At 46.8% G+C, this 22,293-nt stretch overlaps 1 protein-coding gene across 1 annotated transcript in view; it reads left to right on the forward strand.

The window, feature by feature from the left end:
• Positions 1 to 3,948: 3,948 nt before the first annotated feature.
• LOC309387466 (inactive serine/threonine-protein kinase TEX14-like) overlaps positions 3,949 to 22,293 on the forward strand; it is a gene marked incomplete at its 5' end in the record, with an annotated part of 48,462 nt that continues 30,117 nt past the window's right edge. Inside the window, 6 exons of the mRNA XM_081943947.1 lie at positions 3,949 to 4,216; positions 7,617 to 7,705; positions 11,958 to 12,080; positions 16,772 to 16,904; positions 20,043 to 20,124; positions 21,926 to 21,988. Coding sequence (XP_081800073.1) covers positions 3,949 to 4,216; positions 7,617 to 7,705; positions 11,958 to 12,080; positions 16,772 to 16,904; positions 20,043 to 20,124; positions 21,926 to 21,988 — 758 coding nt within the window. The remainder of the gene's footprint in view (positions 4,217 to 7,616; positions 7,706 to 11,957; positions 12,081 to 16,771; positions 16,905 to 20,042; positions 20,125 to 21,925; positions 21,989 to 22,293) is intronic.

A 22,293-nucleotide genomic window follows, 5' to 3' on the forward strand; every position in this document is an offset into this window, starting at 1 on the left:
TTTCTGTAGGTTTTCAGCTATAAATCAACGCCATTTTGAATCCTTTGTTCTAAGCCCACGCCTCTCGAACTCAGCAGTAGTGTTCTTTTTAAAGAAATTTCTTTTTTTTTTTTCTTCCCCCAATTAAAACTTAAAATACTTGCAAAAGTCTTGCTTCCTTCTTGGGATGTTAAGATGTAAGATGTTAAGGCTGCTCCCGGCGACTGGTTCTGCTTTTTAGCAGAGGTTATCAAAAGGCAGGAGAATACAACAACTGCGAAGGGGGGCAAACCTCGTCAGACTCCGGACTCCGGAGGGTACACAAGGGCTCAACCCAGCAGCTGAATCTCTCCCTCATAAATTCCAAGAATTTACGAGTGTCCGAGGTGTTAAGGATCGTAAAAAAAACACCTCTAACTGTCTCTTGATCTGACAGGCTAAAAAAAAGCCTGCCCATCGGCACCGGGAACAAACCGGAAGTCCGCTATCCACATCTTCTTAAAGACTTCCAGTGTTGGGGCATTCACAACTTCTGGAGGCAACTTCTGTTCCACTGATTAATTGTTGTCACTGTCAGGAAGTTTCTCCTCAGAAGTTCTAAGTTGCTTCTCTCCTTGATTAGTTTCCACCCATTTCTTCTTGTCCTGCTCTCAGGTGCCTTGGAGAATAGCTTGACTCCCTCTTCTTTGGGGCAACCCCTGAGATATTGGAAGACTGCTATCATGTCTCCCCTAGTCCTTCTTTTCATTCAACTAGACATGCCCAGTTCCTGCAAACCGTTCTTCATATGTTTTCGCCTCCAGTCCCTAATCCTCTTTGTTGCTCTTCTCTGCACTCTTTCTAGAGTCTCCACATATTTTCTACATCGTGGAGACCAAAACTGAATGCCGTATCCCAAGTGTGGCCTTACCAAAGCCAAATAAAAATATGTTCCAAATCTTCGCTGCCTACGGTTGTTGCTTTGCCATCAGAGAGTAACGCAGCACCCCTTACACAACACCCCTTCGGTGTGCTCATTTTTGTTCCGTTGCAGCCAATCATTCAGTGGCCGCTTGGAGGTGCAAACGGCGCTGATAAAAGTGACAGGTGACCATTTTGCACACTTAACGGCTGCTGCAAGCATCCCTGGGGCCACCCAATCAAAATTCAGAGGATTGCAATTGGCCTGCATTTATGACGGTTGCAGGCACCTTGAAAGTCTTCGAGTACAGCCCCCTGGTTAAGCAGGAGAAGCTATTCCCATGATGGCAAACCTATGGCATCATACCAGCAGTCAGCTGTAGCGTGCATGCCAGTTGATTTTCGGCCTTCTGGAGGGCATGGGGAGGCCGTTTTCGCCCTCCCCAGGCTTCAGGAGAGCCTCTGAAGCCTGGGGAGGGGGTGTGCACGCATGCGTAGGTGGGCGAGGAGGATTAAATTGGTGTGGGCACGCCATAAAAAAAAAGTTTCGCCATCCCTGCCTTACACTATTTCAGACAACCCAGAGACTGGTTAGCCAATCTCTTCTTAAAAACCTCCAGTGCTGAAGCAACCACAACTTCTGGTGGCCAGCTGTTCCACTGGTTAATTGTCCTCACTGTTAGGAAGTTTCGCTTTAGTTCCAGGTTGCTTCTCTCCTTAATTCGTTTCAAGCCATTGCTTCTTGTCCTGCTTTGGGAAGGGGCTTTGGAAAATAGGTTGACCCCCTTTTCTTCTTTGGGGCAGCCCCTCCAATACTGGAAGACTGCTATCATGTCCTCCCCTAATTCTTCTTTTCTTTAGAGTCGCCAAACCCAAATAATACAATACAATTACAGATTTGGAAGGGACCTTGGAGGTCTTCTAGTCCAACCCCCTGCCTAGGCAGGAAACCCTATACCGTTTCAGACAAATGGCTATCCAACATCTTCTTAAAGGCTTCCAGTGTTGGGGCATTCACAACTTCTGGAGGCAACTTCTGTTCCACTGGTTAATTGTTCTCACTGTCAGGAAGTTTCTCCTCAGTTCTAAGTTGCTTCTCTCCTTGATTAGTTTCCACCCATTGCTTCTTGTTCTACCCTCAGGTGCCTTGGAGAATAGTTTGACTCCCTCTTCTTTGGGGCAACCTCTGAGATATTGGAACACTGCTATCCTGTCTCCCCTAGCCCTTCTTTCTCTTAAGCTAAACATACCCAGTTCCTGCAACCGTTCTTCGTATGTTTTAGTCTCCAGTCCCCTAATCCTCTTTCTTGCTCTTCTCTGCACTCTTTCTAGAGTCTCTGCATCTTTTTTACAACGTGGCGACCAGAACTGAATGCAGTATTCCAAGTGTGGCCTTACCAAGGCCTTATAATCCTGCAGGTGTTCTTCGTATGTTTTAGTCTCCAGGCCTTTGACCATCTTAGTTGCTCTTCTCTGATGTCCAGGGGTCCCCAATCCCCCAGCTGCATCCCAATACCAGGCTATGGAAGCGGCGGGCGAGGGAGGCATGAAGCTGGATGTGTGCAATGGGTGTGCACAGACGTGCAAAACCCTCCCCTCTTTCCCCCTGCTTCCTCCATCGGTCCGCCAAGCCAGGAAGTTTGGAGACCCCTGTTCTAGTCCTCCTCATTAAGGAAGCCCTACACCACTTCAAGACAAATGGCCATCCAATCTCTTCTTCAAAACCTCCATTCACTTCTGGAGGCAAGTTGTTCCACTGGTTAATTGTTCCGTTGGGAAATTTCTCCTTAGTTCCTGCTGCCCCACATCCATCATCTGGCCTTGTACAGCATGTAAGTGGATTCTAGTTCTAGTTCTAACTGTCAGGAAATGTCTCCTTAGTTCTAAGTTGCTTCTCTCCTTGATTAGTTTCCACCCATTGCTTCTTTTTCTACCCTCAGGTGCCTTGGAGAATAGTTTGACTCCCTCTTCTTTGTGGCAACCCCTGAGACATTGGAAGACTGCTACCATGTCTCCCCTAGTCCTTATTTTCATTAAACTATACAATACAATACAATAGCAGAGTTGGAAGGGACCTTGGAGGTCTTCTAGTCCAACCCCCTGCCTAGGCAGGAAACCCTATACTGTTTCAGACAAATGGCTATCCAACATCTTCTTAAAAACTTCCAGTGTTGGGGCATTCACAACTTCTGGAGGCAACTTCTGTTCCACTGATTCATTGTTCTCACTGTCAGGAAGTTTCTCCTCAGTTCTAAGTTGCTTCTCTCCTTGATTAGTTTCCACCCATTGCTTCAAGCCATGTCAATAAGAAAGCATAACCGTGTTTCTAACTTAACAGCCGCAGTGATTTACTTAACAACGGTGGCAAGAAAGGTCGTAAAATGGGGCAAAACTCACTTCACAACTGTCTCACTCAGCGTCGTAAAGTTTGGGCTTAATTGTGACTATCAGCCGAAGGCTACCTATGGAGATATTCCTCGGCTTACGGCCGACAATTGAGCCCAAAAATCTTATGTTGCTAAATGAGATATTGTGACGTGAATTTTCCCCCTCGTTTTACGACCTTCCTTGCCGCCGTTGTTAAGTGAATCACTGCAGTGTTTAAATTAGTCACGTGGTCGTTAAGCGAATCCGGCTTCCATTGACTTTGCTTGTCGGAAGGTCGCCTAAGGGGAATCACATGACCCCGGGGCACTGCGATGGTCATAAATGCGAGTCGGTTCTCAAGTGTCTACATTTTGATCCCACGACCACAGGAGATGCTGCAATGGCCATAAGAGTGAAAAATGGCCATAAATCACTTTTTTTTCTGTGGCGTTGTAACTTGGAACGGTCACTAAATGAACTGGGATAAGTTAAGGACTATGTGTATTTAATTCTATGTAGCTTCCTTACCGTATCAGCTAACATGGTCACGTCCCACAAAAACCAAAGATTGATTGATTGATTAAATCCAACCGATTTAAGGGATTGTGGTCGTAAGTAGAGGACTATCTGTATTTATTTATTAATTAAATCCTATTTATTAAGTCCTCCTGTTGCGCTTTCTCTCCAGCCGAAGTGAAGCAGATGGCCAAGCAAGCAGCTTTGGGGCAGCTTCATTTACCGGCGCATCACCCTGCCAGCAGATGGATGTTGCAGAGCGAGGCGCAGGATCTCCAGACGGGTTTCCTGAGCCCCACCATCTGTGAGCGTGTCCGATTCTACCAGGAGAACGGCGAGGCGGGGAGGGCGCAGCGCACCAGGGCTATCGGGGACCACAAAGTGCATTACGATCACGAAAAGCAGAAAAATCCAGACGGGGCATTAGGAAGAGTCCCAGGCTTGGAGAAGGAAGGTAAGGAGGGTTGAGTTACAGCTCTGTAGTAGATGGTGTAGTAAGGTCTGCTGCTTGGGTGTTGATGGGGGGTTGGACTAGATGACCTACAAAGTCCCTTCAAGCTCTGTTAATCTGTTTCTCAACCTTAACAACTTGAAGATGAGTGGACTACAACTCCCAGAATTCCCCTGCCAGCACAACTCGGTTCAGGGGCATTTACTTCCATGTTACTTCTTCTCATAAAAACAGACGCTCCGCGAAAGTAGCCAAAATCTGTACATTTCGCTGCCAGATTTTAGCAGCCCCAACGATGCAAATATCGCTTCATTGAGTGAGGGATCCTTACCAACTGCCTTGAAAGAGGCGGTGGTGAGGCCCTTACTCAAGAGGCCTTCACTGGACCCAATGGAGCTGGCTAATTATCGTCCAGTCTCCAACCTTCCTTTTTTAGCGAAGGTTGTTGAGAATGTGGTGGCGCAGCAATTTCCACGACACCTTGACGAATCCGAATATCTAGACCCACGCCAGTCCGGCTTCCGACCCGGACACAGCACAGAGACAGCCTTGGTCGCGCTGGTTGATGATCTCTGGAGGGCCAGAGATAGAGGTTGCTCCTCTATCCTGGTTCTATTAGATCTCTCAGCGGCTTTTGATACCATCGACCATGGTATCCTACTGCGCCGGCTGGAGGGGATGGGAGTCGGAGGCACCGTTTTACGGTGGTTCGGCTCCTACCTCTCCGACCGGTCGCAATGTGTGTTGACGGGGGGGCAGAGGTCGACCCTGAGGTCACTCACTTGTGGGGTGCCGCAGGGATCGGTCCTTTCGCCCCTCCTGTTCAACGCATATGTGAAGCCGCTGGGGGAGATCATCCGTGGTTTTGGGGTTGAATACCATCTGTACACTGATGATACTCAGCTGTACGTTTCAACCCCAAACCACCCCAACGAGGCTGTCGAAGTGATGTCCCGGTGTTTGGAAGCCGTCGGGGTCTGGATGGGGGACAACAGACTCAAACTCAACCCCTCCAAGACTGAGTGGCTGTGGCTACCAGCACCTCAGTTCAGTCAGCTGATTCCAGCGCTGGCCATAGGGGGCGAACAGCTGCCCCCTGTGGAACGGGCGCGCAATTTGGGCGTCCTCCTAGATGCCCGGCTGTCAATGGATGACCATGTGGCAGCCGTGGCAAGGGGGGCGTTCCACCAGGTTCGCCTGGTGCGCCAATTGCTCCCCCTCCTGGACCGGGATGCCCTACGCACGGTCACTCATGCACTGGTGACGTCTCGCCTGGACTACTGCAATGCTCTCTACATGGGGCTTCCCTTGGGACGCGCCCGAAGACTGCAGCTAGTCCAGAACGCAGCCGCGCGGGCAGTCATGGGGAGTACCAGGTACTCCCATGTAACACCGCTCCTGCGCGAGCTGCACTGGCTGCCTGTGGTCTTTCGGGTGCGTTTCAAGGTTTTGACCACCATCTTTAAAGCGCTCCATGGCATAGGGCCCAGTTACCTGCGGGATCGCGTCCTCCCACATACATCCCAGCGGCCAATTCGTTCTCACAGGGAGGGGCTTCTCCTGGTGCCGTCCGCTAGGCAATGCCAGCGGGCGACGCCAAGGAGTAGGGCCTTCTCTGTGATGGGCCCAACCCTCTGGAATGACCTCCCCCCCGACATTAGAACCACCACCGACTTCCGCTCCTTCCAGCAGAAACTAAAGACTCACCTGTTCCGACTGGCTGGCCTGGCATAATTTCAACGCCTATCTCCTGGCATTTATATTTTTACTGGTTTTTAAGGGGATTATTCTGTAGACTTAATTTTATCGGCTATTGGGATTTTAATGTCTGTTTATTTTAATTATTTATTAGCAATACAGTCCTGCACATCTTTTATCCTCCTCTTATCCATCTATTTTATATTTGTATATATATATTGTCCATTTAGTAATTTTAATTGTTTTAATTTTGTTCTTTGACATGGACTGTACACCGCCCCGAGTCCCTTTCGGGAGAGGGGGCGGTCTATTAGCGCTAATAAATTGAAATTGAAATTGAAATATAAGCTTCAATCTGGCCATGGAGGTTTGGTCCAGTGGTTAAGGCAGAAGGCTAGAAACTGGGAGACTGTGAGTTCTAGACCCATTTTAGGCATGAATGCCATTGGGTGACTTTAGCCAATCACCAGGAGAGGGTGAGTTCTAGTCCCACCTTAGCCATGAATGCCACTGGGTGACTTTAGCCAATCACCAGAGCAGAGATGGTATTCAGCAGGTTCTGACCAATTCTGGAGAACCAGTAACAGAAATTTTGAGTAATTCGGAGAACCGGCAAATACCACCTCTGACTGGCCCCGCCCCCATCTATTCTCCGCCTCCCGAGTCCCAGCTGATCAGGAGGGAATGTGGATTTTGCAGTATCCTTCCCCTCGAGTGTGGGAGGGAATGGAGATTTTATAGTATGCTTCCCCTGCCACGCCCACCAAGCCACGCCCACCAAGCCACGCCCACAGAACCAGTAGTAAAAAAAAAATGAATCCCACTACTGACCCTAGGCGGCAGTGAATTCTAGTCCTTCGGTATGAAAGCCAGCTGAGTGACTTTGGGCCAATTCTCAGGCGACTGTGAGTTCTAGTCCCACCTTAGTTATGAAAGGCAGCTGGGTGACCTTGGGCCGGTCTCTCAGCCTGGCCCACCTCGCTGGGTTGTTGTTGAGAAGTAAAATAAGAGGAGGAAGGAAGATTAGTTGTGTTCACCCCCTTGGGTTATTCTTCAAAACTATTAAGACGGGTTGTTTTTTAAAATTAAATTCACAACCCAGCACATCTTAATTCTTTTTTTTCCCTTTTTCTTTTGTTTTAAAACCTACCCTACGGGTAACCGTTGAACAAGAAGCAGCAAATTGCTGCTCTTGTGCTGTGAATTGCCCACCCCTTCCCCGGGAAGAAGACTCAATAAAATGGCTAAGGAGCAGGAACGCAAATCGACTTGGACATAATTGGTGTGCAAAGAGAGAGGTTGTCTGTAGAGATTTTAGCGTTCTGGGTACGTTCCATTTCCCCGGCGCTTTCGGTAGGCGAGCGGATTCGCTGGTCTGCCTCCCGGGAGAACCGAAAAAGGATGGGATTTTTTTTCAGAGACCGTTTTTACAAAATGCATTTATTGGGGGATGCTTTATCCCTCTCCCTTAAAAGGATAATTTGGAGGAGCGGGGGGGAAGTGGGAGTTTGGCTCTGTGGATTAGCTATTTAATTGCTATCCTCCTCCCCTCTGTTGGCGTTTTCTGCATTATTTCTTTTTCCAGCCTGTCCGTCGTCCAAGAAACCCCGGGTTTTGTCCTCCACATGCTAATTCCGACTCTCACCCCTCCTCCTTTCTCTGGGGGGTTGATGTTGCATTTCATGTTGTCTTAATTTATTATTAGGAAGAGACAGTTCGGTTCCCGCCTGCGAGAGTGGTGCAGCGCCACGCAAGCCCGTTTGCCTTTCTCTTCCGTCGGAGGATTCTTGCCGGGTATGGTTTCTTTTGCTCCTTCGACCGCTGAATCGTTAAGCAATCGTTCTTGGTCCAATTGGCCAGTCCCGATCCAGATCATTGAGCAAAATAAAACTAGAAGTACAGAGCGTTAAGCCTGGGATTGAAAATCGTTAGCAACCGGTTCTGTGCCCAGTTGCTGGGTAGGCCGGCCATGTGGACTACTCGGCCTCCTGCACCACGGCGGGGAGGCCTGTTTTTCGCCCTCCTCAGGCTCCGGAGGTGTTCCTCGAGCCTCCGGGAGTACGAATACAACCTCCCCCAGGCTCCAGAGGCCCTCTGGAAGCTGGAAACTGGTCTGTTTCCGTTGTCAGGCTTCCAAATAGCATCCAAAATTTAATCAGAGTCCAAGGCAAAGTATTGCTCAAAGTTCCAATTGATTAAGAAAGCCACGTTGGCACATCTGGGGAAACCCAAATCTGAAAACAACCAAGCTCAGAAAGTACCAAGGACCCCACAGTCCTCTTCCTCCCCCCCTTCTCCAGAAACCCCACTCCTTTCTAGCACTGATATATGTTACCTAGTTAACGAAACGTGTGCAAGGAAACAACCGAGCTCAGAGGGCACCTGCTAACCTTTGTTAGAAAGGTCTCCCCTCTCTAGAGAGAGAGAGTAAGGTTCTACATTTAGGCAACAAAAACGAAATGCACAGGTACAGTATAGGTGGTACCGTGCTCAATAGTAGTAACTGTGAAAGGGATCTTGGAGTCCTAGTGGACAACCATTTAAATAGGAGCCAGCAGTGTGCAGCAGCTGCCAAAAGAGCCAACACAGTTCTAGGCTGCATCAACAGAGGGAGAGAATCAAGATCACGTGAAGGGTTAATACCACTTTACAAGGCCTTGGTAAGGCCACACTTGGAATACTGCATTCAGTTGTAAAAAAGATGTGGAGACTCTAGAAAGAGTGCAGAGAAGAGCAACAAAGATGATTAGGGGACTGGAGACTAAAACATATGAAGAACGGTTGCAGGAACTAGGTATGTCTAGCTTAAGAGAAAGAAGGACTAGGGGAGACATGATAGCAATATCATATCCAATATCTCAGGGGTTGCCACAAAGAAGAGGGAGTCAAGCTATTCTCCAAGGCACCTGAGGGCAGGACAAGAAGCAATGGGTGGAAACTAATCAAGAACAGAAGCAACTTAGAACTGAGGGGAAATTTCCTGACAGTTAGAACAATTAATCAGTGGAACAGAAGTTCCCTCCAGAAGTTGTGAATGCCCCAACACTGGAAGTCTTTAAGAAGATGTTGGATAGCCATTTGTCTGAAACAGTATAGGGTTTCCTGCCTAGGCAGGGGGTTGGACTAGAAGACCTCCAAGGTCCCTTCCAACTCTGCTATTGTATTGTATTGTATTGTATTGTATTGTATTGTATTGTATTGTATTGTATTGTATTGTATAGATTTACTGACAACCTTTCGCTCAAACGCTTGGCTTTGATCCAAAGCACCAGCTGTGAAAAACATTCACCTGTTTCCGAGCGGATTGCATTCAAATATTATCTCCGAAATGGCTTAACCGGGGGTGGGATTCAGCTGGTTCGGGCGAACTGGATGTTAATTTTACATCTGGTTTGCCGAACTGGTAATTGCAAGGACTGGCTGGCCCCACCCACCCTGCTCCTCCCAGGAGTCTCCACGTGGCCCATTCATCATGCCAGGTAAGTGCAGGGCCCGTGCAGAGGCTCTGGGAGGGCGAAAAACGGGCATCTCAGAAGTTCCGGATGTCACTCCTGCAGCCATCTTTCCTTGTGGATCTTTGGCCTGCCACACTTTCTATTCTTCTACTATGCCTTTTCTATTGTGGGAAAATGGGACGGGGGATTGTACGGAGTTAGATGATAGGTGGCCATAACAACATTCTTTCTAGAAAGCCAAGGTCATCCTTTGTCTTTGCACCTCTGCACCTGACCGGAACTGGATGGGTGGAAGCTGCCAGCATGGGAGTGGAAGATTGGACCATGGGATGGACTGGTGGATGTGGGGGCAAGATCTTGAACTTTTAACTGGGTGGGGAAAACCGGGAAGTTTTCTTGTACACATTTCACGACCCAACTAGGTAACATCATCAGTGCAGCTAGGAAGTGGGGTTTGGTCTCTGTTTATATAGAAATGAGTTGCCAAGCCTGTTAGAGTTGGTGGGGCAGTTCTTGGTGAGTTCTTCATTAGTCTTAGAAAGAAAGACAGAGAGAGAGAGAAAGACACAGAGAGAGACAGAGAAAAAGAAAAAGACAGAGATATAGCGACAGAGAGAGAGAGACAGAGAGAAAGACACACATAAGGAGAAAGACACACAGAAAGACACAGAGCGAGAAAGACACAGAAAGAGGGAAAGACAGAGAGAGAAAGACACAGATAGAGAGAAAGACATACAGAGAGATGGAAAGACACACACACACACAGAAAGACAGAGAGACACAGACACAGAGAGATAGACAGACACAGAGCGAAAAAGACACACACACAGAGAGAAAGACACTGAGAAAGAGAGACAGAGAGCAAGAGACACAGAAAGGCAGAGAGAAAGACACAGAGAGAGAGAGAGAGAAAAAGACACAGAGAGGGAAAGACAGAGAGAGACAGAGACAGACAAAGACACACAGAGAGAAAGACAGACAGAGGTAAGGAAAGACACAGAGAGATAGAGAGAAAGACACACAGAGAGATGGAAAGACACACAGAGAGAGAAAGACAGAGAGATACACAGAGAGAGAGAAAGACACAGAGAGAAAGACAAATAGAGAAAGAGAGAGAGACAGAGAGCAAGAGACACAGAAAGGCAGAGAGAAAGACACACAGAGACAGAGAAAAAGACACAGAGAGAAAGACAGAGAGAGAGACAGAGAGAGAGAAAGAAAGAGAGAGAGAGAGACACACACAGAAAGACACAGAGAGAAAGAGAGAGACAGAGAGGAGAGGACTGGGGGATCCTTGGTTTTCTTACAGACATTTCATCACCCAACCAGATAACATCATCAGTTATTCCGGTAGGGAATACTCTCAGTTCATATACAAATGGTTTACCCTGTTAGTATTGGTGGGTGCATTCTTGGAATGTAGTTTACTGATTGAAGGTCTGAGTTGGTAGCTCCTGGATAGGAGTACTGCTGTGACATCTCCGCTATGATAAAAAAGCAGAGGACTACTTCCTTAGCAGTCCTCGATTTAACGACGATTCACTTAGCAACCATTCAGAGTTGCAACAGCACAGAAAAAAGGCCCTTGCGGACAGTCCTCACACTTACAACCATTGCCGCGTCCCCAAAATCACAGATCAGAATTTGGAGGTTGGGCAACTGGCATGTACTTACGACGGTTTCAGCATGCTGGGGTCATGTGTTTGCTACTTACGACCGTCCCAGCTGGTTTCAGACAAGCAAAGTCGGTGGGGTTTTTTTTCACTTAACAGCAAAAAAAGATCATAAAACAAGGTGTAGCTCGCTCAACAACCGCCTCGCTTAACAATGGAAATCGTTAAGCAAACTCATTGGGGACGGGGGGAGAAGGAAGATGGACTTGCTTAAGGACCGCATGGTTCATTTAACAACGGTGATGGTTCGCTTAACAACCCTGCTGAAAAAAGGTAATAACATTAGGTGTGACTCACTTAACAACTGTCTCGATTAGGAACAGAAATTCTGGTCCTAATCGAGGTTGTAAGTTGGACTGTCTTGAGTCTCAAAGGAAAGGTGGCGTCAGGGTTCCAAATAGCATCCAAAAGTAAATCAGAGTCCGAGGCAAAGGATTCCTCAAAGTCCCAATTGATGAAGAGATCCATGTTGGCCCGTCTGGCAAACCCACATCTGAAAGCTTCCCGGTTTCCCCCACCCAATTGAAAGTTCAAGATCTTGCCCCCACACCCACAAGTCCATCCCATGGTCCAATCTCCCACTGCCATGCTGGCAGCTTCCACCCATCCAGTTCCGGTCAGGTGCAGAGGTGCAAAGACAAAGGATGACCTTGGCTTTCTAGAAAGAATGTTGTTATGGCTACCTATCATCTAATTCCGTACAATCCCCACCTCCCAGTTTCCCACAATAGAAAATGCATAGCAGAAGAATGGAAAGTGTGGCAGGCCAAAGACCCACAAGAAAAGATGGCTGCAGGCCTGACAGGTGGAATACTAACTAAACAGATATGGGGGAAGTAACAAAATAAATATCTTCCTCCTTCCTATCCTATTCTCCCTATCCTAAAGATACCGTTTTAATTTCTGTCCCTCTTACAGGAGCATCTGGAAGAGGTGACCCACTCAACATCGACATCCCTTAACGTATCCGAGGAGTTTTTCACTCCGGACACCGACTATTTTTTGGGTAGTTCTGCTCCTCCCGAGCCTTCAGAATTGGAAGTAAGAGAAAACGTTGGTGTAGTTAGCCAAGATGGCTTAAATTGACTGCTTTGATTAAAGGAAAGAACGTAGCTAATTTTGTTTCTACTTGGAAACGATTCCTGGACTTTGTGCCTGAGGTGGGGGAAAAAATATAAAACTCCGGTTTGGTTTTTTGCCAATAAGTTAAGTTTGGTGCACTAGAAACCCTTAGTATATATGAATACATGAAAGTAAAAAGTCGAGGTTTCATGTTATGACCTGATTCTACAAGTCGTCCTCCACGTACGACCGTAACTGAGCCCAAAATTTATGTTGTTAAGTGAGATGCTTGGTGAGTTTTTGCCCCATTTTATGACCGTTCTTACAGCCGTTGTTAAATGGATCGCTTGCCGTGGCTCAGTTAGTAACGTGGTTGTGCTTTCCCCTTGTCTTTGCTCATTTCTTAAGTGAGTTCCGCCCCATTTTACGACCGTTCTTGCCACCGTTGGTAAGTGAATCACTGCGGTTGTTAAATTAGTCACACGGTTGTTAAGTGAATCTGGTTTCATTTTGGACACGGCTTGTCAGAAGGTCGGTAAAGGGGATCCCAGGACCCCAAGATACTGTGACCATCGTAAATACGAGTCAGTTGTCAAGCATCCGAACATAAATGCCCACATGACCGTGGGGATGCTGCAACAGTCATAAGTGTGGAAAATGGTCGCAAGTCACTTTTTCAGCGCCATTATAACTTCAAACGGTCACTAAGCAGACTGTTGTAACTCGAGGACTATCTGTATTGCAACAAAAGGAGTCAGAAGTCAAAGCTTTTTTCTATCTTTTCCACCTCTGCCCGTTTCTCTTCTCCCCTTTTGCTCCCCTGATTTACCTTTATTTTCAATTTTTGAAATTTTTTTCTTGATATTCTTGTATAAATTAATATTTTGATCAATTAACTAAATTTTGAACCGATTTAAGAGAGAGAGAGAGAGAGAGAGAGAGAGAGAGAGAGAGAGAGAGAGAGAGAGAGAGAGAGAGAGAGAGAGAGGACAAATATATATAGAGAAAAGAGGAGATTATCCTTAGGGTGGGGGAAGCTTTGGTTTCTGGCAGATGTCAAGAAGCTAATGCAGGTAGTCCTCGAGATACAACCATAATGGAGACCGTATGTCATGGTGGTCATTAGGTGAAATGTCTCACTTAATATCCCCCCCCCCCAATCCCTGCTCTCCCCAATGTATTTGTGTGTCATTAAGTGGAACATAGGTGATTCAGGTCTCAATACAGGCCCAGGACAACCTGCCCCAGCCCTCCCAAAGCTTCCTGCACCCCATATAATGCCTCATGCTTCACTTCCTGACTTTGGGGTCCCCAAAGACCTATTCCCATTCCTACTGGGATTGGGATGCCCCGTCCCTAAGCTTTAGGTCTGATTCCCACCTCACCCATCAGGCCAAACACCTTCCTCCTCCTCACCTTTGGAAGAGCTCCAAGGCCTTTTAAAGACCTGTGGACTTCAATTCCCAGAATTCCTGAGGCAGGGCGGGCAACTCTGGCGGCTCTAAAACCTGTAGACTTCAATTCCCAGAATTCCTGAGACAGGGTGGGCAACTATGGCCTCTTTAAGACCTGTAGACTTCAATTCCCAGAATTCCTGAGACAGGGTGGGCAACTATGGCGGCTCTAAAACCTGTAGACTTCAATTCCCAGAATTCCTGAGACAGGGTGGGCAACTATGGCGGCTCTAAAACCTGTAGACTTCAATTCCCAGAATTCCTGAGACAGGGTGGGCAACTATGGCCTCTTTAAGACCTGTAGACTTCAATTCCCAGAATTCCTGAGACAGGGTGGGCAACTATGGCAGCTCTAAGACCTGTAGACTTCAATTCCCAGAATTCCTGAGACAGGGTGGGCAACTATGGCGGCTCTAAAACCTGTAGACTTCAATTCCCAGAATTCCTGAGACAGGGTGGGCAACTATGGCCTCTTTAAGACCTGTAGACTTCAACTCCCAGAATTCCTGAGCCAGCCAGCTTCCGACAAGCAAAATGAATGAGGGATGCCAAATTCACTTAATGAGCATATGATCCACTTAATAGCTGCAGTGGTTCGCTTAGCAACTGCGACAAAAAAGGTTGTAAAATCGGGGGCAGCTCACTTAACAACCGACATACTTAGCATCAGAAATTGTGGTCGTAGGTCTGGAAGTACCTACATGCGTGCCCTTCAGGACCCTGGAGAGTTCCCAGAGAGAAAACCAAAGTCGGGGTTATTCTTTGCCGTAAACTGTCCACCATCAGGACCTTGGAGAGCTCCAGATGAGAAGCTAAAATGTTGGGTTACCTCTGTTGGTCCAGGGTTGGTCCCGGCCAATTAATTAGGTCTCCCAATCTAGGAGATACTTTATTTGCACCCCACTTGATAGCTGCTCTTTTTCCTCAGATTCCTTTCTGAGCAGTATGGAAATTATAGTAGATAATTTTCTTTCCTTCCTCCTTCCCTCCTTTCTTCCTCCCCCTCTCCCTTCTCTGGCTCCCTCCCTTCTTTCTCTCTTTCTTCCCTTCCTTCCTTCCTTCTTTCTCCTCCCTCCTTCCTTCTCTGTCTCCGTTACTCCTTCCTCTCTTCCCTCCTTTCTCCTCCCTCCCTCCTTCCCTCCCTGTCTCCCTTCCTCTCTTACCTCCTTCTTTCCCCTCTTCTTTTCTTTCCTTCCTTCTCTCTTTTCTTCCTTCCTCCCTTCTTTATCTCCCCTCTTTTTTATCCTTCCTTTCCTTCCTCTCTCCCTCTTTCCCTCCCTTCATTCTCTTCTCTCTTTCTCCTTCCTTCCTTCCTCACTTTCTTTTACAAATAACTCAAGCCAGTGAGCATAATCAATACTCCTTCCTCCTCCCTTTTTTCCCTACGACGACAACCCTGTAAGCCAGGGGTGTCCAAACTGGGGAACTTTAAGACTTGTGGACTTCAACTCCCAGAATTCCCCAGGCAGCATGGCTGGCTGGGGAATTCTGGGAGTTGAAGTCCACAAGTCTTAAAGTTCCCCAGTTTGAACACCCAGCTGCTGTAAGGTGAGTTGGGCTGAGATTGCTATGAGGCATTTCTATGAAGTTATTTGATGCTATCATGATCTGTAGATCAATTTATCCTAAAGCCTCTTTGACTTCTTTCAACTCCTTATTTGGAGGACTCATGAACTGGCAAACAGAGAACGCTAGGTTGAGGTGATTGATCGATCGATCGATTGATTATCTGCCATCAAGACATTCCCAACTCCTAAAGAAGAAAGGGAAAAGAAGAAGAAGAAGATATGGAGGGAAAGTAAGAGTAGGAGAGAGGGTAAGAAAGGGAAGAAGAGAGGAGGAGTGAGAGAGAGGAAGGGGAAGAAGAGAAGGGAAAGGAGAGGAGGAAAGAAGAAAGGAGAGAAGAAGGGAGGGAAGGAGAAAAGGGTAGGGAAGGAGACAAGAAGCAATGGATGGAAACTAATCAAGGAGAGAAGCAACTTAGAACTGAGGAGAAAATTCCTGACAGTTAGAACAATTAATCAGTGGAACAGAAGTTGCCTTCAGAAGTTGTGAATGCCCCAACACTGGAAGTCTTTAAGAAGATGTTGGATAGCCATTTGTCTGAAACAGTATAGGGTTTCCTGCCTAGGCAGGGGGTTGGACTAGAAGACCTCCAAGGTCCCTTCCAACTCTGCTATTGTATTGTTTTGTATTGAGAAGTAAGGTTGTTGTAAAACAAGATGGGTGTATGGGATAGCAGGAAAGTATCTCGATTATATTTTTAATTTTAGGAGGAGGAATGAATTGTTATAAATGTCAAAAGATAACACATATTATTAATAATAGTTATGACATTGTATATTTGTGAATGTATGTATGAGCAATAAAAATAAAAAACTTTTCAAAGGAAGACATTCCCAACTCCTAACAACACATACATAGATTTTTCTCCCTGATGATCCATCTCTAACTGGTCCCTTCCAGGACAAAATAGGTTGGTATTAATATTGGGCAGAGTTCATTGTGCCAGACAGTAAATAATGACGTTCACGTTGAGCAAATAAGAATAAATATATTAAGAGTACTTTTGAAAGTAAATGTAGACATGTCCCAGAGAATTGCATTACTGCTGTTGGTGGAAAAACAGGATATAAATGAAACAAAAAAGGAATTGATTGTAAATTTGATAATGGCAGCTAGGTTAGTGATGGCTAAATATTGGGGACAAAATTGGGATATTCAAAGAAATAAGTGGTACAATGACATCTGGAGCATGGCAACAAATGATCAATTAACAGCAGAAAATAAATTTAAGAAAGGGATATTTAAAGCAAACAATTATATTGAAATATGGGGGGGATTTTATAAAAACAGTGTTGGTGGAAGGCAAAGGGAATAAACCTTCTGAAGAATATATGTTGTTTTGGAGGGGAAAAGGGCACAAATGCAATATATTGTATATCTTTTAGTTGTTAAAGACAAAGAAATATAAGGGAGGAGGAAAAGGGTCTCCGGGAGGGTGAGGGAATTGTGTAATATTAGGTTTTTTTTTTCTTTTTTCTTCTTTTTGTATTTAGATGTATATGTACTATGTTTGTATTATTTGCATTTTAAAAAAATAATTATAACAATAATAAAAATGAATAAATATAGGAACAATAAGTCATCTCGTGTTCTAGGGCTGAAGCTTCGTTGAGACAACTCAGTTGAGAGACTCTTGATTTATCCTTTTAGTATTCAACAGTTGAGGACGAAGATGAAGGCGATATTTCAGGAAGAACAGAGGAAATTTCCGGGCAGAAGGAAAACTTGAAAAAACATCAAGGAATCTGGAGTCAGAAAGAACGTCCCATCAATTCAGGGCAGAGTAAGGAATTTTTTTTTTTGTACGTGTGCGTGCAATATTAACTCGTCTTAATTACAGGTAGTCCTCAATTTACAACCATGTGAGTGAAATTACAGTAGCACTGCAAAAAAGTGACCTGACCATTTTTCGCTCATACAATCTTTGCAGCATCCCCAGGGTCACGTGATCAGAATTGGGCCCCTTGACCATTGACTCACATTTATGACGGTTGCAGTGTCCCGGGGGGGCGGGGGGCGGATGTCACACGATCCCCTTTTGTGACCTTCTGGGCCAGCAAAGTCAACGGGGAAGCCATATATTCGCTTAACAACCATGCTCGTAATTTAACGACCGCAGTGATTCACTTAACAACTGTGGCCAGAAAGGTTGTAAAATGGGGCAGAGCTCACTTTAACAGTTGTCTCGCTTAGCAATGGAAATAAAGGCTTATTTATGGCCGTAAGTCGAGCGCTACTTGTGCTTAGGACAATTCAGGTCATTTCTGCGAGCGATGGGGGGAATAAAAAATCGACCCAAGGTTTTCCTAAAATAAGTTTAATCACTTGTTTAATACCACTTTATAATGCCTTGGGAAGGCCACACTTGGAATACGGCATTCAGTTTTGGTCACCATGATGTAGAAAAGATGTGGAGACTCTAGAAAGAGTGCAGAGAAGAGCAACAAAGAGGATGAGGGGACTGGAGGCTAAATCATGAAGAACGTTTGCAGGAACTGAGTATGTCTAGCTTAAGAGAAAGAAGGACTAGGGGAGACATGATAGCAGTCTTCCAATATCTCAGGGGTTGCCACAAAGAAGAGGGGGTCAAACTATTCTCCAAGGCACCTGAGGGTAGTACAAGAAGCAATGGGTGGAAACTAATCAAGGAGAGAAGCAACTTAGAACTGAGGAGAAACTTCCTGACAGTGAGAACAATTAATCAGTGGAACAGAAGTTGCCTCCAGAAGTTGTGAATCCTCCAACACTGGAAGTTTTTAAGAAGATGTTGAATAACCATTTGACTGAAGTGGTGCAGGGTTTCCTGCCTAAGCAGGGGGTTGGACTAGAAGACCTCCAAGGTCCCTTCCAACTCTGCTATTGTATTGTATTGTTTTTTCTGGTGAAGCATTGATGGCCAAAGTGGAATTTGGAGTCCTTGGTGCTCTCTGAGACCTTGGTGCTCTCTAAGGACGTTCCATTACCAAGCTAGGTCACATCATCAGTGCTAGAAGGGAGAAGGGGTTGAGGCAGGGGTGAAATCCAGCAGGTTCTGACAGGTTCTGGAGAACCGGTAGCAGAAATTTTGAGTAGTTCGGAGAACCGGCAAATATACCACCTCTGGTTGTCCCCAGGAGTGGGGTGAGAATGGAGATTTTGCAGTATCCTTCCCCTGCCACTCCCACCAAGCCACGCCCACGGAACCGGTAGTAAAAAAAATTGAATTTCACCACTGGGTTGAGGAAATGAGGAGGAGGAGGAGGAGATGGGGTGAAGGAAGAGGACTGTGGGGTCTTTGGTGCTCTCTGAGCTTGGTAGTTTTTTTGCAGATGTTTCAATACAATACAATAGTAGAGTTGGAAGGGACCTTGGAGGCCTTCTAGTCCAACCCGCTGCCTAGGCAGGAAACCCTATACCGTTTCAGACAAATGGCTATCCAACATCTTCTTAAAGACTTCCAGTGTTGGGGCATTCACAACTTCTGGAGGCAATTTGTTCCACTGATTAATTGTTCTCACTGTCAGGGAATTTCTCCTCAGTTCTAAGTTGCTTCTCTCCTTGATTAGTTTCCACCCATTGCTTCTTGTTCTGCCCTCAGGTGCCTTGGAGAATGGCTTGGCTCCCTCTTCTTTGGGGCAACCCCTGAGATACTGGAACTCTGCTATCCTGTCTCCCCTAGTCCTTCTTTCTATTAAGCTAGACATGCCCAGTTCCTGCAACCGTTTGTCTTATGTTTTAGCCTCCAGTCCCCTTCATTGCTCATAGCTAACATCAGTGCTAAAAGGTGGCATTTACAAGGGGGAAGGAAGGGGACGACAGTTTGGCGCTCTCGGAGGTTGGTTGTTTTCTTCACAACACTTCATTACCCAACTAGGTAACATCATCAGTCATGAAGGGAGTGGGGTATGTGAGTAGGAGGAGGAAGAGGAGGTCTGTGGGATCCTTGGTCCCAATTGTCCTCTTCCTCCTCCTCCCATACCCCACTCCCTTCTAGCACTGATATTGTTACCTAGTTGTGTCATGAAACATCTGGAAGAAAACTACCAAGTTCAGAGAGCACCAAGGACCTCCCAGTCCTTTTTCCCCTCTTCCTCCTCCCATACCCTACCCCCTTCTAGCACTGATGATATTAGCTAGTCGGGTCATTAAATGTCTGCAAGAAAACTACTAAGCTCAGAGACCACCAAGGATGCCTCCCCCCAGTCCTTTTTGTCCTCCTCTCCTTCCTCTCCTCCCCCTCCTCCCATACCCCACTCCCTTCTAGTACTGATAATATTACCTTGTGGGGGCATTAAACATCTGCAAGAAAACTACCAAGCTCAGAAACCACCAAGGACCTCCCAGTCCTTCCTTTTTTCCTCCTCCTCCCCCTCCTCCTCCTTGCATACCCCACTCCCTTCTAGAACTGATGATGTTACCTAGTTGGGTCATGAAATGTCTGTACGAAAACTGCCAAGCTCAGAGAGCACCAAAGACCCCACAGTCTTCTTCCTCCTCCTCCTCCTCCTCCTCCTCCTCCTCCTCCTCCTCCTCCTCCTCCTCCTCCTCCTCCTCCCAAACCCTCCTTCCTTCTAGCCCTGATGATGTTACCTAATCGGGTCACAAAACATGAGCTACAAATCACCTCCTTTATTAGAGACAAGGTAATCTCGGGCATCTGACATTGCATTAATATTCACTGGCGCTCGTAAGTATTTCAACATCCCTGGGGGGATTCCGGATGCAATGATTAAGGGGGAGGTGGGGAAAAGAAACCCCCCCTCCTGAAAAACATCGTGCAGAAGACAGAGAGGCCAATTCAAAATATTCTCTTTGCAAACTGGCCCCTAGCAGGAGACGCCGATATCAGAAAATAAAATAAATGCGTATTTGCCTCCCCCCTTTTTTTATGAGGTCTCTTTATTTCAAGTTCTCTGAGCATCTTCCTACTTATATTCCGTAGGACGAGACTGTTCCTGTGGGACAGGTACGAAATATATCCATGACAGCCTGCCAAGGGGAGACGTGTTTTCTTCTGCAAACGGGTAGGAGGAGTTTTCGTTTAATGTTTAGGCAGCCCTTTGGATGAAATCTCTCTCTCTCTTTTTTTAACACGGGCTGGTGTTATTTTAACAGCGTGTTTTTTTGCTTCTGGGGTTTTTTCCTTAAAAAAACAACCTCATTTCCTTCCATTTTTCTGTTTGTCTTCGGCTCCCGAAGACGGATTGTTGTAGAATTATTTTACAGACGCTTTGGGTACCGTTTCATGAAGACGGAGCATAAATGTTTGCTAACAATAAATAACCATAAATAGATTAAATCCCATACTGTTGTGGCCCGCAGACTCAGACAGTGAGGAGGTTGGGGAGGAACCTGGGCCAGTCCTGGAGTCTGGGGAAGGCTCTGAGGAGGGCTCTGTGTCGGAGGCAGAGATGCGGCCAGGACCATCTGACAGTTATCAGCTGCCTTCGGAGTCAGACATCAGTGGGGCAGAAGAACAGCTGGAGCCTGTTCCCGATGTGCCAACATGGGGACAAAATCTTTCTAATGTTCTATTACAGTGATGGATAACCTTTTTCTCCTCGCATGCCAAAATCGCATGCACACCTGACCCCCACATTCTCCCCTTCAACCATGCATATGCGCACAACCCTCCCCTGCCCCATTTTGGGCCTAGCATTCTTCCCTGAAGCCGCCTGGGACCAAAAATGGGGTCCAGGAGGGTGTACTGCTCACCCTGCGCTCCCTCCACCCCTGCACATGCATGCGCGACCCCATGCATGGGCGCATGGCTCCCCCATGCGTAGCAGAGACCCGAATATCAGCTGGTGGAGCTGGGTGACACAGAGGTTTGCCATCACAGTCCTATGAGAATTACTTTGAAATAGTCCTCGGGGTATGACCAGCCACGTGTGAACTCCTTGAACTTACGTCAGACCTCCTGATTCAAGGTCATGAGGATGATGGGGGGGGGCGTGTATGTGGGGGGAGGGGCTGTCTTTTGGGGGTCCCTTGATCGTATTTCCGGCAACTGGCCTGCATTTACGATCATGTGCATCCTTTCACCCTTTTTGCAACATTTGGGGGTGAGGGGGCGGGGGCTGGAAACTACCGTATTTTTCAGAGTATAAGAGGCACCAAGATTTTGTAGAGGTAAATCTTAAAAAAAAAAAAAAAGGTTTTGCACTCTGCAGACCTTCCAAAAGGGGCCGTTTTTCACAAAAATGGGCCCGTTTTTTTCTTTTTAAAAAGGGCATGCATAGCCTTTAGGAGGCTTATAGAGTGCTCCTGGGGCTGCGGGGGCAAAAGTGAGCAAAAATAGTCCGTTTCTCGCTCATTTCCGCCCTGCCCAGCCTCCAGGAGCTCTCTGAAAGCCTCCTAAAGGATATGCACGGCCATTTTTGTGAAGGGGCAGAGTTTTGGGAAGCAAAAAATGCTGTATTCCGTGTATAAGACGAACCCAGATTTTCAGCCTCTTTTTTGCGGGAAAAAGGCATGTCTCATACTCTGAAAAATACGGTAGTTTGGTTTCCACCGCCATGTTGGACAAGAGACCCACTAAACTCAGAGCTCTCCAACCTTGGCAAGATGATGACTTTGTGGACTTCAACTCCCAGAATTCCTCAGCAAAATTCTGGGCATCGAAGTCTACAAGTTGCCAAGGTTGGAGAACCCTGCACTAAACGACGGCGGTGTTCACCTCCCAACTGCGGCGGGAAAAAAACCCCGTAACATTGGGCACAGTCAGTACTGACCCACTGAACGGCCGTCCCGCCACACAACCATAATTCTGGCCTCCATTACGATCGTAAGCCAAGGGCTTGTCTTATATTTATTCCCCTGCAGCCCCGGGGTGGCGCAACGTGGATGTCTCGGTGAGCCTCCGAGAGAATTTGGAGCAGAAGACACGTAAGAGCTCTTTAGCCGCTTGGGAGCTGAGCTGGTTTCGGTGGGTGGGAAGGAGGGAGGGAGGGGCACAGGAAGCGTAAGGTGTGACAGGCCATTCCCGGAGGAAAAGGGAGATTCGGCCTGGGGGGTTTTGACCCAGTTTTGCACCAGTGAACGCCGTTGTTCTCCGGAATTTTGCAAATGTATTTTATTGGCTTGGTTGATTGTCCGCCTTTATTATTTGGATCGATCACTCGAGCTGGCTAATCTGCTTCATCCTCTTTCCTCCTCGGGTTTTCCCCCACAACGACAACCCTGTGAGGTGG

Source organism: Natrix helvetica (genome assembly GCF_964273705.1).
Source record: "Natrix helvetica genome assembly, chromosome: 2".
Classification (NCBI taxonomy): Eukaryota; Metazoa; Chordata; class Lepidosauria; order Squamata; family Natricidae; genus Natrix; species Natrix helvetica.